Here is a 17,349-nt window from a genome sequence, read left to right as displayed (position 1 = left end):
GGGCCTTAGGCCCCCTAAGTTATTTAGGTGGTTTTGAAAATTTTACCCAGCAGTCATGTAATTTGTGCACCATAAAGAAAATGCCTGTTGCGATCCCAAAATGTGGGTGAAGGTCAGATAGCATTAAAATTGTCCATGAGGCAGCAGGGCCCATCTTACCTGCACAACGCCTAGCCAGTTGATGACTTCATCAAGCCTGATTGAAGAGATGAAATTTTGCAGAAAAAGTAAATGGCTGGTCTTTTAACCTAAACTGTATTGAGAGAGAGAAACTTGGAAAGCAAACATCTTGTGCTTGCAACAAGCAGTTTCGTTTCTGTGTTGAAGCATGACCTATTGCTATACTTTTAGAAGTGGAACACAAGTGGCTTGACTTCAAACAGGGGTTGTAAACGGCTTTGAAGCTGGCATGTGCGCTGGCCATGCGGAATACTGTTTGTAACAGTCCCAGAAATGGCATTATGGCCCAGCTTGGTTGTGACTAGAATTGGTTACAGGCTGGTGGCCCTTCCGTGCCCTGTAAATCAAATTATTTGCTGGCCTCAGTCCAGTCTCATCACAATAAAATTCAAATAAATAAATAAATAAATAAATAAGCTCCTTTCCCTCCCCCCAAAAACAAAACACCATCGTAACAGTGAATTCTCTATGCCTGCCTTGTTGGCAGTCTCAGCAAATAAACCAAGGATTAATCAAGCCTTCCAGAGTGTAGTCCACGCCTCTCCCTCCACCTCCTCGCCTCAGTTGTGAGCCAGGCATGCCAAGGATGAGGCCAGAGGGTGTAGCTTGTATGCTGGCACTGACTGCTGCACCCAATTTGTGGCTAGGTACAGAGGTCTCTCCAGGACTGAGAGTCTGTCTCCTTCAGCGAGCACTAAACAGGTTTTAAAAAAGCGAAAAGTGCACTTAGTCCTAATGATGACAATGCTGCGGGGGGGGGAGTCCAAAGAAATTGACTTGTGACTAGGCTGGGGCCCATCTTTATGCCTTGCCCCTATGTAACGCACATTCAAGACAGTGGAAACATGGAGTGGGCTGATACTTTTAAGGTGCAATACAGCGCTCTCCTGCACTTAAACTAAGTCAATAGATTTATAGAGCAGCACCCCTTCAGCCATGTCCCTGCATGCTACAGCTGCTGATCACTTGAAAACATACACTGCTTATCAATGGTAACACATGTACAGCATTGGCAGAGAGCAAATGCCTTAGTGTTATTAAACAGGCCTGAAATTGCCAAGGAATGACAGGGTAAAAACCAGAGTTGTTTGTATAAAGATGGTGCATTACAGAAAAGTGCATTTTAAACAATTCCATATTTGAAGGTATGAAGGTACTTTTTGCCCCCGGCAACAATTTATCTAGGCTGTATTCAGAAGCTGTTAAAAAAGGCAAACGGGTTCAGGTGGTTATCATTAGCGAAAAATATACTAACGATGGATGAATGAGTCTCTGTGAATAATTTATTTTCACATTCTTTGTTCTTTGCTCAGGAATTGTTCTCAAAAAGATTGCGACAATCTTAAATTTGTGGGTTACTCAAAACCATTCTGTCAATTGCATCAGCAACTCATTCTTGGTTGCCACTCATTAGCTAATTGTAATTATTTACAATCCAAACTGTGTAAGTAAATTTCATTGGTCAGGCAATGTTGGTTCTTTGCCCTAACTAGATGACTGATGTAACTAAGCTCCACTTGAGACCTGAATGTGCAATTTGACTGTGCAAATACTCCTATCAGTAGACTTTGAGTTTTTGAATGTTTTCAGGCAGTGAACACAAAATATCATAGAATATCAGGGTTGGAAGGGACCTCAGGAGGTCATCTAATCCAACCCCCTGCTCAAAGCAGGACCAATCCCCAATTTTTTCCCCAGATCCCTAAATAGCCCCCTCAAGGATTGAACTCACAACCCTAGGTTTAGCAGGCCAATGCTCAAACCACTGAGCTATCCCTCACCACAATATATATGGCCAAATTCAAATTTGCTTTCCAATTCAAAGGCAAATTCACAAATAATTGTTCCCTCGTTCTTCCAGCTCTAGAAAATACCCATGATGCAGTAGGTGAACATGATAGTCGAGATCAGGGGTGGCCAACCTGTGGCTCCAGAGCCACATGCGGCTCTTTAGAGGTTAATATGTTGTTCCTTGCATAGGCGCCGACTCTGGGGCTGGAGCTACAGATATTAAGTTCCAGTGTGCCAGGGGGAGCTCACTACTCAACCCCCTGCTCTCTGCTCTTCCCCAAGCCCTGCCCCTACTCCCCCCATCCCTCCAAGGCCCATGCCCCTTCCCCCAAGACTGCCATGCGCTCACTGCTTCCCCCTTTCCCCCTCCCACGCCGAGCCACCTGCACATGAGAAACAGCTGATTGTGGCAGGTGCTGACTGGCAGGGCTGCTGGCGCAGGAGGGAGCGGATGGGGCGCTGCTGACGTATTACTGTGGCTCTTTGGCAATATACATCGGTAAATTCTGGCTCCTTCTCAGGCTCACGTTGGCCATCCCTGATCTAGATACAACTTCCTTGTCTGTTAAAACAGAATGGTTAGAATCTCTTCTGCATCTGAAAGATGATGCACTTGTCCCATTCTAAAGAAAACATGAAATGATCTCTTTCTACCTCTCATTGCTATCATGATTAATTACTGGGTGAATTATAATGCTCAGCCATGTGAAGGGTTGATAGGTTGGTCTAGGTGCAAAAGGGTCATTATCCTGGTGCTTGCACATACACATTGTGCTATATTCCCTGCAAACAGTAGTTCTGGGAGCATCTTTTTGCTCTGTGGCTTATTTACATTGGCTCTTTCTTTAGTAGCTAGCAAGATTGGCAGTACATGGTGGTGGGGAAGTCTGGATTAGGAAGATATTCCTTTTGGGTGGTGTGGCAGGAGGCCGCTAGATTGTCTTTTTTTATTTATAGTGCACCATAATGTGATAAAACGAATTACTAGAACTTCATTCAATGAGCCACGTTCTTCCACTGGACTGGTCTTATGTGTTTATTCAAAATAAACATTTAAAGGACTCATCTTCTTAATTCTTCTTCCTAGTTGGACACTGAAAGGCGCATGTCACTGAACTGTACTACGTGCCTAATGTAAAATGAAGCCATCTTAAACTCACAAAAGTGTCCTGGCTTGGACATCTGGTGCTCTGAGATACCAGATCTGTGTCTATCTGCAGGGGACATGCCTATGTCATAGGACTGGTTGGCGTTATGTTACTTCTTTGGTGCAATGAAGCATTTCCAGTGTTCCTTGGGAACACTCTTTTTTATCAGTAACTGCAATGGGGCCAGGCTTTTACCCCTCTATTTTGATGGCAGATTCCATGGGATGTACTAGTCTTTCTTCCTAGCCAAATTCTTCGTGGGAGGCAGTAATGTCCCTGTGTTATAAGGAGGATTTCACAGCAGCCTTGTACAACTGTTCAGTACTTCATGGCAGTGTAATATGGATTATAGTAAGCCAATGTATAGCAATAAAACAAAACACCGCCATGCTTTGCCTCAGCATGTAACCCAAAGTGCTTCATAGGGTGAATACCAGTTACAACGTTAAACTATAAAATAGTTGCAGGAATGCGGGAGAGAGAGAGAGAGAGGTGCAGGCAAAAGAAATGCAGGCAAAATAGAGAGAGGTTGAGTATTTAATTGATTTTGGTTGTTTCCCTGCCTGGGGTATAGTAGGTAAAGAGGCTAAAACTGTAATTTTTAAGATAATTTAATTAAATTATTAAGGTCAGAGTTAAGGGTATGCATTACCAAGTGATTTTCAGTTCTTTGTGTTGTGCCCTGAGGCTGATAAGTTGTTGAACTGAAAAATGTCAGAAGATATTGATATGGCTGAGTTGTGAGAGTAGTGGCCTAATGCTTGAAGGTCACTACTGGGTGTGAATGTTGCCTTCACTTAATTGTGGTGAGGAAACACACATATCTCTAAGTTAGCAAGGGTTTTTATGGGGACTATGTGTAATGTCTGGAGAAAGCAGCTGATTCTTTTGGACTCAAATCCTTTCTCTTAGCCCTGGTCTACACTAGGACTTTAGGTCAAATTTAGCAGCATTAAATCAATGTAAACCTGCACCCGTCCACACGATGAAGCCCTTTATTTCGACTTAAAGGGCTCTTAAAATTGATTTCCTTACTCCACCCCTGACAAGTGGATTAGCGCTTAAATCGGCCTTGCCGGCTCGAATTTGGGGTACTGTGGACACAATTCGATGGTATTGGCCTCCGGGACCTATCCCAGAGTGCTCCATTGTGACCGCTCTGGAAAGCACTCTCAACTCAGATGCACGATTGTTTGCGGTTGCTCTGATGCAGGGAGGGGCGACTGAGGACACAGCTTACAGGGTTGGCTTCAGGGAGCTAAAATCAACAAAGGGGGTGGCTTTACATCAAGGAGTATTTCAGGCAGGACTTCACGGAGGGTTCCAATAAGAAATGGTGCACCTAAGTTATTGTTCTTATTGGAACAAGGAGGTTAGCCTGGCTTCTGATTGATACATGGCTAGATTTACCTCGCTGCACCTTCTCTGTGAGTAACTGCAGTGTGACCTAGAGGAATGAGTCCCCTAGACGGGGGGGGGGGGGGAAGCAAATGAGTACAAAACAAATCTGGTCTATTTCTTGTTTTGATCCACTCCATCTATCTTTTACATCTTTGGCTGGCAGCAGACGGTGCAGAAGGACTGCATGCCATCCACATCTCATGGCTGCTCGGCAGAAGATGGTACAGTACGACTGCTAGCCATCCTCATCTCTTGCCTGCCCAGCAGAAGATGGTACAGTACGACTGCTAGCAATCCGTATCGCCTGCCTGCTCACCATAAGACGGTTCAATAGGACTGACTGCAGGACTAAAGAGAATGACCTGGTCAAGTCACTCCAAATTTAGTCCCTGCGCCCATGTCTGCCCAGGTGCTCCCAGCCGACGTGGCCAGGAGCACCTCGGACACGACGAGGACGGCTACCAGTCGTATTGCACCGTCTGCTGCCAGAAGGCAATGGGTTGCTGCTACTGTATAGCAATGCCGTACCGCGTCTGCCAGCACCCAGGAGACATACGGTGACAGTTACCTGAGCGGGCTCCATGCTTGCCATGGTATGGCGTCTGCACAGGTAACTCAGGAAAAAAGGCGCAAAACGATTGTCTGCCCTTGCTTTCACGGAGGGAGGGAGGGAAGGGGGGGCCTGACGGTATGTACCCAGAACCACCCGCGACAATGTTTTAGCCCCATCAGGCATTGGGATCTCAACCCAGAATTCCAATGGGCAGCGGAGACTGCGGGAACTGTGGGATAGCTACCCACAGTGCAACGCTCCGGAAGTCGACTCTAGCCTCGGTACTGTGGAAGCACTCCGCTGAGTTAATGCATTTAATGCACTTAGAGCATTTTCTGTGGGGACACACACACTCGAATATATAAAACCGATTTCTAAAAAACAAACTTCTATAAATTCGACCTTATTCCATAGTGTAGACATACCCTTAAACAGAATATTGCTATAAAGTCATGGATACTATTTCTATTCAGACCATCATTTTAGGGATGTAAATAGCACTGGTGTTGGCAGATGTTTAGATTTCATCCTCACTGCTGCTCAGTATTTGGAGCTTTGTATTGTAGCGATGAGACTATATTTTAGTGAGTTGTGGGCAATAGCATGGAGCTCTCATTGAAATCCATGGGAGTTTTGCTTGAAGATTGATGAGAGGATGTGGCATTTAACAATCACACCTTTATTTCAGAAACAGATGAGGATTTGGCTTGAGTTTGTTTGCCTCTGTGTCTAAAGCAGTCTTAAGATAAGAGAGCCGCACTCCTTCAAAATGGAATATAGGCACTTTTAGTGCCTCTGTGTCTGAACGGACACATTCCTCATGCCGCACAGAATTAACATTAGTTGAGGGAGAAGCAAATTCTTCCTCTCCACTTACTCTGCAACGTAAGTCTGATCGTACATTCCATACATAGGAAGAAAGCCCAGTGAATGGGAGTTTTGCCTATATGTGAGCAGGCTTTGTTAATAGGAAGATGAGCATAATGTGTGGAGTTGGATACTCCCCTGAAGCTTGTTTGAGTGACGGCATATAAAAAAGGCCCTTTTTGAAATGAGTCCAGTGTGGCTGTAGCTGATACTGCAGGAGAGAGAGGGTTTCTGCCAGAGGCTGAGCCTAGAGGAACTGGAATAGGCTGTAGGCTGAACTTTCCAGTCTACATAAAATGCGTGAAATTGTGCATCTTCAGATTGGCCAATGTGGAAACCAAGTTGGAGCTAAGGTGAGAATTGTTTTTCAGTAACCATCATTAGTGGCAAATGATTTGGGACCATATGGGCAGTACAGGAGTGATTAAATACGGCCTGATGTGGGGTATCATGGAATTCTGTTCACAGGCAGCTTGAGAAGCATGAGAAGTGAAGGTGTAGATTTTAATGTAATAGGTACAAGCTTCTTCATCGGGCAAGTGCAAGGGCTGAGCATAAAACATCTGCAATAGTTACGTGACGATCTGGTTAGGTGAAGATTATCAGCATTCAAAGGAACTCAGTCCTGCCAAAACACATTGGAATGTGTGCGGGTAACTTATTTATACCAGTCTTGAAAAGTTCTCATGCAAATGTATTTGTCTAGCCAAACAATGTACTACCCCCCACACTCCATATGTTGCTGATCATAATAATTTATTTTAAAAGGTGTTTTACTTGACCTTAAAAAAAAATTACTTGACTTTGATAAATGAGTGAGTAGAATTGTCCCAGGTTGACAGACAGCAGAGTTAAGGTTCCAGACTGAAACTCCCCTTACAAAAGACTAATAAATGTATATTTATATTCACATAACTCTAAAACAACTGCATCAAGGACCAGAGTTCAGACCAAAAGCAATTAAAAAAAATCCTTAGATAAACCGATTCAACGATTTTTTAGAGATATATATACATAGAGATACATACCCTGGAAATAGCTTCACAGAGATTGCTGTTAAAGTGCGTTGTAGGGTATAAGATGGCTAATTTTTCAATGACCTTTGAGTGTCATATACTGCACATAAAATGCTATACAGTAAGTACCCTGCTAATTAAATACAAGCATTAACGCAGATGCAGCAATGATAGAAGGCATAAAAAGTAGACAGAACAGACAGGGAACACCTCTTTGCAGCAATCTAGATGGGGATGATATTAATGAAGAGGTTGTAGTGTATCCTGAAGTTTTACTGCCCCGGGGCTTTACGTGATGTCGTCAGCACTTAGGGTTAGGGTTCCTGCCATTGCTTGTGACTGTAACTTATTTTGTTTGTATGTGAAGAAAGAAATATTATTTAAGCGTAAACCTATATCATAGGCTGTGATGGAAATGGTTATATATTGTGTTCACAGGCTATGGGAGAAATACTGTTTGTGCTGCATGACTTTTGCAGGAGTTTTTCTCTTTAGTTGGAGTCTATCAAAATGACGTGTGACAATTCAGAAAAATTAGCTTTTTAGCAGATGGATAAAACAGAAAGATTGGGCCTGGATTTCTCACCCATCCACAGTGCCCACTGACTTCTTTCCCTGGGAAATGCAGGACTAGTCCGAGAGGAAATATTTTCTGAATGAAAAAGTCAGTGTGGCTTTTTAAAGGTGTATACACTTTACTCTCTCTCTTACACATCCACACATACTCAGAAACTCTGCTCTGCAAATTGCTGGTCTCTAGTAATGTTGGTGCAAAACACAATACAAGGGGCCATCATCTAGATTTGTTACATTTATAAATTTAAAATGAAGTTATGTGCTAAAGGCAAGAGACTTTTAAAATTAAACTAGCCTGCTCATGACAGAGGGTGTGACTGCATTAACACTGCTGTAGTGAGCTGCTTAGATAAGAGACTCCAGGGCTGGATGTATGCATGGAGGTCTAGATTGGAGTTTTGCTAATTTTGTTTTTTGATGATCTGTTCCTGTATGCTCTGAGCGTGTTGCCTTCAAGTCTGCCTCTTAAAAGAAAGCCGTGTTTATTTTGAATAGTTATGGGCCAGAAGCAAACTCCAGATCCAAACACTGTCAAATGTGTATCACTAAACCTGCATTACTAAAATTAAATATGATTCATTAGGAAAAGTGAAATGGCTTAGAATGTGAACTCAAGCTTGAACTCTTGAATGTATTTTCTGCATCTGCATCCCAGAATCTGACAATGTCTATGCCAGACTCCTTATTCTATTATCTTCAGACAAACCCAAACACAACTGCAGACCTAATGCCCATGCACAGTTACTTGGACTGTGTGTGCAACTGCATGTGGCAATGATCACTTATGTAGCTATCTGGTCCCATCGGTTTGGTATTGAGAGGTATGGAAGCTACACCTAAAGAAAGGGTGACTGAGTTCTGGTTGTAATGTGTAAACTTGTCTGACTCAGTTAGAATTCCTCCACACTCACTTCAGTGCTGGCCAATCCTCAAAAGCCACAGGCTGACCCTTACTATATGATCATATAGGCTGGGCCTGGTGCTACTTCCCTCAAAAATCAATGGGAGTCTTGCCATTGACTATAATGACCTTCTTTAGCCAACTTGCACAGTTGATGCCTAGAACTGTAAACACATATATGTTGACTTTTTGTGTGTGGCGCTTATTGATTTTGCTATTAATGCCTCTGGTGCATTTCATATGAGGCTGCTTGTACTAGGTAAGATGTTTTCCCCCTTGTTGCAGTGTTTATAGGTAAATGGTGGGACTGAAGAAGCGCTTACTTGATTGTACTTAGCCCTGTTTCTTTTTCAGTTCTGGGAAGTGATAAGTGATGAACATGGAATTGATGTCACTGGGAACTACCACGGTGATTCGCCACTGCAGCTTGAGAGAATTAATGTGTACTTCAACGAAGCTCATTGTAAGTGCTCAGGGTCTTTAATGGGTTGGCTGAGCAGATTCAACACGGGAGGGTTAAAATAAAAAACACTGTGGGTGGGTGGGATTTTCAAAGTCAGTGTTTTAGGAGCACAAGTCCCTAAATCGTTCTCCTAATCGTTCTCCTAAGTCACTTTGGTGCTTTAGAAAAATACCACCCTGTATCTTCTCTCCCTGTCCTGTAGTCCTAACTTGTTCTTACAAATCAAAGCTCCCACTGAAATCAACAAAAGTTTTCCCTATAAGCAGTAGAGGAGTGGGCCCAATGTTGGTTGACCAATGAGGGTTTTTCCAGGTTGTGACATTAGTTGATCTTCTGTACTTATTAAAGGGACTATCACTTCAATAGCATGGATTGCACTTTGCTCTGTTGTAGAATGTAGAATTTTTGTAGAATGTACTAACTGAAATGTCTAAACTGAGGAGATGTGATGTGATGGGCGTAAGATTTTGCCTGGCTACCTGTCAATGTATTCTTACTTTCCTTTTGCCACAGCCAAGAAGTTTGTGCCCTGTTCTATCTTGGTGGACTTGGAACCTGGAACCATGGACAGTGTACGATCCAGCAAAATAGGCCCACTCTTTCGACCTGACAATTTTATTCATGGTATGTGCAATATGTTGTTAATCATATAAATAGGACATTATGGGGATACTGCGAAGGTTGACAGACCCAGAATCCCAAACACAGGGTCTCCCTAAAATATATCGTTTTTGTTTGTTTGCTTGTTTTTAAAAGCATCCCTACATAAATCAAAACAGTATTCACCCTTAACACAGAATTGCTACAATAATGTTAGAGGGAGACCGTTATGGACAATTTTGTTTAAGTTTATGTCTGGGATAGTAATAAGAACTTAAATTGTTAAAACTGAATTTTTGAAATCTGATTCACTCTTCACTGTTAATTCTGTATACATTTAATTCAATTAAAACAGACTAATCAATTTCACTTTTCAGCCTTTGTCAGCTAATGCAAAACTGCAATGACTGGATCCCCCAAAATGCCTGGCAATGTTAAAATGCAAAAAAACAAAAACAAAACCCAACAACCCAGAACACTTTGCACAGGAATTTAAAACAAAATATTTCAAGAAATCATTTTTATTGTACCTTCAGATTTTGTAAAACGGGTTTATACAAAACCTAAGTTTTAGAAACATATACAGATGCCAGTGGGTCTTTAAAATCCCAGCTGCTAAGCTAAGCAACGCATCCTATTCAAAACAAGTTTTTCAAAATCTTAGCAGAATTTGTCTTTTTAATGTCAAGAAGTCAAATAATTAGAAAATAGTGTGCAAAATGTTGCAATTAACACCTAAAATTACAAAGATTGGAAGAGATAAGCAGATAAAAATTTCTGTTTTTCTCAGTTTACTTTTTGCATTTGAAAACCCTTTGTATATAGTCAGTGTCCATATTTCCTCTGTTGTGTGTAGGGTCCTTTTCTCACAGCAACGTGGAAGAGAAAACCATTTTTTTTTAAATTGGAAAGTATGCCAATAAAGCCATAGTGAAAATATAACATTCTGGGGAATAAGTAACATTCTGAATGTTTTTAGTTGCAGAAATAGTTAGGGTATTATGATTAAGGAGAGGTTTAGAGGGTTATTGAAAATCAAGATACAGGAGTTTTACCCTGGAACGGTTCTGGGTTCACAAAAGGGATGAGCCATAGATATTTTGTATCTGAAAAAGTTTAATAAATTCCCATTTGTTTTTTGTCTGTATTTGAAATGCAGCAACTTGTGCTAGTGCTATTGGAAACTTTGAGTGTGTAAGCAGCACGTAATAAAGAATTGTGTTACTATTGAAAATGGTAGCAATTTTGTATGAATTTAGAAATTTAGCAACTAACACCAGAACTGTGTTAAAATTCAAAAGAAGATAAATAGCAAAATAAGAAAATTCCATTTCTTCATAACAATTTTGGAGGAAACATATCAGTTTGTTGACTCTTTCCTGAACTGAATGTGGAAGAGAGGTGTGCAATTGCCTGTCTGGAGTTTGTCCAACCCAAGTTTTCCCAGATTCAGTGAATGCACATTACTCCTTAGTCAATGGGAATGATTAGACACTGGCCTCTTTAGAACACCTTTTTTTGTATTTGTGGGCAGTTATGATGTCTGTCCACTATGTCATTTGTCCTATGGCCTTTCTACATCTGTCAGTATTTGGCAGCATTCTTATTAATGACTTTTTACATTTGGTCTGGTAACATTGTGGCTGGTTTTCTGTAATTATATTCACAGGTAATTCAGGTGCTGGCAACAACTGGGCTAAAGGCCATTACACAGAAGGAGCTGAGCTGATTGACAGTGTAATGGATGTGGTCAGGAATGAGTGTGAGAGCTGTGATTGCCTGCAGGGGTTTCAGCTCATCCATTCACTTGGAGGAGGCACAGGATCTGGTATGGGCACACTCCTTATCAACAAAATCAGAGAAGAATACCCTGATAGGATTATTAATACTTTCAGCGTAGTGCCTTCACCCAAAGTATCAGACACAGTTGTAGAGCCATATAATGCCATACTGTCCATCCACCAGCTGATAGAGAACACAGATGACACCTTTTGTATTGACAATGAAGCTCTGTACGACATATGCTTTAGAACCCTAAAGCTCCGCAGCCCCACCTATGGTGACCTCAATCATCTGGTGTCCCTGACCATGAGTGGTGTCACCACCTCAGTCCGTTTTCCTGGTCAACTCAATGCAGATCTGAGGAAGCTGGCTGTCAACATGGTGCCTTTCCCTCGCCTGCACTTCTTTATGCCTGGCTTTGCTCCACTGACAGCTCGAGGCAGTCAGCAATACAGAGCCCTCTCAGTCCCAGAGCTTACCCAACAAATGTTTGATGCACGGAACATGATGGCAGCCTGTGACCCTCGTCATGGACGCTATTTGACTGTGGCATGCATCTTCAGAGGGCAGATGTCTACCAGAGAAGTGGATGAACAGTTGCTGGCTATCCAGACCAAAGATAGTGCCTACTTTGTGGAGTGGATCCCTAACAACGTGAAAGTGGCAGTGTGTGACATACCACCACGAGGGCTGAAGATGGCAGCCACCTTTATAGGCAACAACACAGCCATCCAAGAGCTCTTCATTAGAGTTTCTGAACAGTTCTCAGCTATGTTCAGACGGAAAGCATTTCTCCACTGGTATACTGGTGAAGGTATGGATGAGATGGAGTTTTCTGAAGCAGAAGGCAATACCAATGACTTGGTGTCTGAGTACCAACAGTATCAGGATGCCTCAGGAGATGTAGATGAATATAAAGAGGTAGAAGTGGAAGTTAACCAAGAACAAGAAACACTTGAAAAAGATTTTTAATATCAGAACACTATCCAAGAACACTTATTGAATGTACATCTTCTATTAAAAAGTAATACTCATCTACCTATCTGAAGGGAGAACTCTTAAAAGTATCTACCTTTCTCTATATTAAATCAAAGCATATCCACTGTATATATGAGTATAAAGTATTGTGACACTGAAATTAACACCCATAGTGCCTTTTCCTCATAAACAATGTCTGGTACAGCAAACCCCACAAAAATAACAACCACAAGAGCAAGTTGTGCTATGTCAGCCATCTTCACAATTCACTAGCTTTTAGAATGGTATAGTCAGATTCTGAATGTAACAGCGTGTTGTGTGTGACAAAAGTCATGACAATGAGTGTTGGTGTAATATGCTCTAAACTGTCATAACGTTTATGTATTCTCAGGCAAATGCAGATTTAGGTTTTACATTTGGGAATTTTAGAAGGATACATGTGTATTTATCCATCAGGTTATAACAGTAAGTACCTATTTTGTTCTGCACACCAATCAGCAAGCTGAATCAGTGTTTGTTAAGGAGTGAAGAAAAAAGTTTTAAGGTACCTTCTAAAACATTTCTTAACAGACTGAAAGAGTATTAACCAATAACATCACTTTCTTTTTGTTTTACATTATGGAAGATTTTTTGTATTCGCAATGTTTTTATATTTCATCTTCAATTACATATTTAGAGTGGTTTATATCAGCTCATAGTTTTGTGAACTTTATCTAGAAGTTTCTTTTGGTGCTGTCCCTCTCCCTTTAAAGAGTGTATTTATAACTTTTCCTCTTATTGTTTCATACAGTGAACTAAATAGAATGGTTTGCAGCTAGTTTGAGATGTAACCCCAATGTCACAATTCAGTTTACATAATTTAGGAAAGTTAAAAACAACAATGCATCTCACTCAAAGACAGATCCTGTTGCTAGCCATTGCGGTGGTGTTATCCAGTCAATGCTATTTATAATATAGCAACTATTACTGTGGTGTTTTGATGTTTCCTGAATCATTCCCCCACTTTAAACAAATATTTAACAGTTTACTCAAATAATTTCTAAGACCTTTACAAGACTTTTTTGAAAATATTTTTCCTTGTCTATCAAATGTGCTTCATTAAAAGTTAAATCTCATAAAAAAACAAATGTTTATGTTCCAGAAAAATTTGAGCTTTTTTAAGTTTATGCATTATTTAAATAAAAAGAAAAGACAAAAATTGTTAGGTCATTTCTTTCCCATCCTTTCAAGCTCTAACTTTGCCACTTGCTTGGAGATGAAATAATTAACTTTTCTAGGGTAGAACCTGAAAAGATGAATGCAAGTCGCATTAATATGCAATTCCACTTAACACATGAACACTTTAAAATCTTACAGCCAGTGGCTATTAGAATCAACTACAGAATCATAGTTCAGTTGTGTATGTTCTGAAAGTATTTTAAAAATGTGATTTCATCTGTCTTTTTATGGTCTGTACCAACGAACTGACTCCATTCTCTTCCAATGAGAGGTGAATGGCAAGGTGACTTAACTAAGACTTGCTGTGCAAATGGGTTATGACTACGTATGTTGATTACTCAGTCTCCACTGCGATGCTAAGAGTAGGGTAAGCCCCATCATGAATGGATAAAAGACATTTATTTTTCTCAGCCCAAACCACAAAACTTGGTTACTACTTATCTGGGAAATAAGACAATCGAGCCAGTTATCTGTGGAAGAGCCAGGTCTGACCTGTTTATAAGAGTCTCTTGCTTCAAATGCAGACAACATGGTCCACAGCATTCCCTCTGTCAGAAAAGGGTCATTAAACAAAAGGTGACATTTTCAAATGAGCCTGATTTAGGAGCACAAGTCCCAGTGGCTTGGGAAGAACTGCAACTTTAACCCAGTTTGTTCACTACATTGAACACAGTGTGCCTTGTCTACACAAGGCTTTTCAAACATGTTAGCTAGCACATATTAGCAAACATCACAACTTTACATCCTAAGCTAGAAAAAGTTTTAGGCTGTTTGGAAAATTCCAGCCAAAGTGTCTCTCTCTGAGCACTAAGCTTTTCACTCATACTCACTCCCAAGTCAGAAACTGAATCTGTACCATTACTCTTCTGAGCCACAGCTTAGGTTAGTCTGAAAGTCTCCAAGGAACAGGTTCTCCTGCAGTAGTTCATTTGCGCAATGACCTGCTCTGTCACATCTAGAGCTCTACTCTTTGGCCTTCTGTTTTGAGAAATGGAACTTGAAATTTGTCTAGATAACTGTATTACAAGCCAAGCAGCACTATGAAGTTTATACATGCCTTTAAGGTAACTTTTTCCTTCTGTAAAAAATTCATATACAAGGAACCAAGAACATTAAAAACTTGTTCAAGATTTGTGTACTGTCCAGAACAAAATGCTTGACGCTTCAGTTGCATTAGTCTGGTCATACAAGTGAACACACTCAGTGACCCAGCTATTCTGTACACCTAAACTTGGACACTGTTACATAGCTCACACATTCTGTTGCTGAATGATTAACTTTGAAAGGACTCCTGTAGCAAGGAGATAAGTAACAAGCTAGGAGTATGAAAGCCTCAATGACACTGAATTATTTTTAAAGATGCTGTCTTTTAATGAAAACTAGTTGTTCTACTTAGTGACAATTCTGCATATGCTATTTCCATTTTCTTATCATTATATGCGAACAGGAATAGCTGAACGAAGTCAGAATCTTAGATGGCGTGTATCTACTTCATCTGAATTAGGATAGGTTAGCAAAGTTGTGGGCCATACAGTCCACCTTCTAGCTGAGACACCCCTTTGCTGTTTGCTATTTCCCCTATACTCCCATACTGCTCTATTTTTGGTGAACACATTTGAGTAGCCTATCCTTTTATGACTGTCATTACTGTCAGTGAAACTGTCAACTTACAAGAAATGACCCATAGAATTGGTTGTGGTGTATACCCCACCTTCCTGTTATTTTGCCCACACAATGATGTGTGAGTGCTGACGAATGTTCAAGTATTAAAGATAGGACCAGAGCATCAGATGTTATTAAATTTATATAGAACATTTGTACCTTTAGAGACTAGACAACTAGACACTGGGGGAAGGGGTAGTAATGGAATGGTACAAAAAAAACCTCAGACACTGTACTTAGTACTGAGGTTGTCAGAGTTGTGATTTCAGTAACAAAAAAACATGAGATGCACTTTATTAGTCAAATTCATGTTTTGTCACCTTCTACTGGAACACTGTGGGTTCTTACTGTTTCCTGTAGCTACAATGAAAAGGTTAGCTGATTGATGGTAGGGCCACTCAACCACCATGGAAACCTCCACCCCATAGTGTCTTTCTAACTGCCCCATAAAACATAGCAACCCGGAAGATTCAGCAAGTGTGGCAAAAAATACCATGTACAAGGCACCCATAATTTTCAAGTGTTTGAGTAGAGTTTAACTGTGATTGTTGCATAAATTTCAAGAGAAAAAAAAAGTGAGATTTTAAAAAGCAAGCAATGTGTTTTAGAACAGGCCTGGGCAAACCACGGTCTGCACCATGCGGCTCGGCCCCGCTCCAGCCAGGGCACTGGGTCGGTGGCTGGACCACACTGCTTGGCCCCACTCTGGCCAAGGTGCTGGGTTGGAGGTCATATCACACAGCTTGGCCCCACTCTGGCCACAGGATGAGGGCCGCCCCACGCAGCTTGGCCCTGCTCTGGTGCTCCAGCTGGGGTGCAGGGTCGGGGGCCACATCACATGGCTCCTGGAAGCCGCGGCATTGACCCGCTCCGGCTCCTACATGCTCCAATGGGAGCTGAAGGGGCAGTGCCAGCAGATGGGGCAGCGTGCAGAGCCACCTGGCCGCACCAGAGCCAGAGAAGGGATATGCCACCGCTTCTGGGAGCCGCTTGAGGTAAGCACTGCTCAGAGCCTGTGCCTCTCTCCACACCCCAACCCCCTGCCCCAGCCCTGATCCCCCTCCCACTCTCCAAGCCCCTCAATCCCAGCCCGGAGCACCCTCCTGCACACCAAACCTCTCATCCCGAGCCCCACCCACGCCCACACCCCCAGCTGGAATTTACACCCCTTCCTGCACCCCAGCCCCATAACCCTCCTGCCCTCCAAACCCCTCAGTCCCAGCCCAGAGCACCCTCCTACACCCCAAACTCATCCTCATTAAAGTCTATGAGCTTGAATTGTTTCCACATTGACTGCTTTTTAAAAATAATTGCAATTTAGTAAAATTCTTGTGTCTTCAATAGCATGCCTGGAATTTTTTCTTTTTAAATATTTCTAGAATTTTCTGCTTCCTTGCTGAGGTTTTTAAACAGACTTTTCCCGCAAGGAACAGTTCTTAGGGCCACACACATTTTGTGCACATACATAACCTCAATCCTGACCTCACTTGCTAAGCAACCTGGGAAGTAGATATCTATGCAGTGAAAGGGGCTTCCTTGGGACTTTGTGGAGAAAAGTTCCCTTTCCCTGTGTAGGCATTCTGGGAAAGAAGACACCCTGCTGGTTCTAAACTCAGAAAGAGTAATGCTATTGCTGTTACTTACGAACACCCTTTAGTACAATCCAGAAAAACAGGAGAGCTCCTTTCAGACCAAGGAATGAAAGTAATGTTCAACATATGAAATCCCTTCAGAGGAAACTAAAGTACGCTAACAGAATGGTTTCCATTTCTTTCCATACACAGCTATGACACTTGCCAATAGAAGACTGTAACAGGTGTTAAACTGAAGTAAATTATAACCTTCAGAGGGAAATTTGGTCTTTAGATATCACACATTTTAGAACTGTTAATGTGTCCAAAAATTTACCATTTCTTGAATGTAGAAGTTTGTTTAATGCTTGTAGTGAATTGGGAACATCAAGTCCTAAAGATAATCTGTAAAGAACCTGGATTTGTGCCTTTATTTTCCCCCGTTTTTTTTACTTTCAAAATACCAGGAATGTCAACTCTGGTATCCTTGGGTTTTGGTAGTAGACTTCTTGGGAGTGAAGGGGTATCACAGAACATGTTTATTGTGAGCTCCTCAAAGGAGACAGATGCCTTTTTGTAAAGATTGAATACCTTTCTCCAAGATGTTCATTAGTCACTGAAGGTAAATAGTTGAGTAGTCAA

The 17,349-nt window shown here is 41.6% G+C and overlaps 1 protein-coding gene across 1 annotated transcript; it reads left to right on the top strand.

Moving 5' to 3' along the window:
• Positions 1-6,144: 6,144 nt before the first annotated feature.
• On the top strand, positions 6,145-13,359 carry TUBB1 (tubulin beta 1 class VI). Its single transcript, XM_084645172.1, has 4 exons — positions 6,145-6,293; positions 8,788-8,896; positions 9,410-9,520; positions 11,166-13,359. The coding sequence occupies exons 1-4, from the start codon at positions 6,237-6,239 to the stop codon at positions 12,248-12,250; spliced, it is 1,362 nt and encodes a 453-aa protein (XP_084501298.1). The 5' UTR covers positions 6,145-6,236; the 3' UTR covers positions 12,251-13,359.
• The last annotated feature ends 3,990 nt before the right edge of the window (positions 13,360-17,349 follow it).

This window comes from Lepidochelys olivacea, assembly GCF_965140295.1.
Source record: "Lepidochelys olivacea isolate rLepOli2 genome assembly, chromosome: 13".
Lineage (NCBI taxonomy): Eukaryota > Metazoa > Chordata > Testudines > Cheloniidae > Lepidochelys > Lepidochelys olivacea.
The sequence above is the reverse complement of the archived record's forward strand: the minus strand, read 5'-3'. Positions and strand labels throughout refer to the sequence as shown.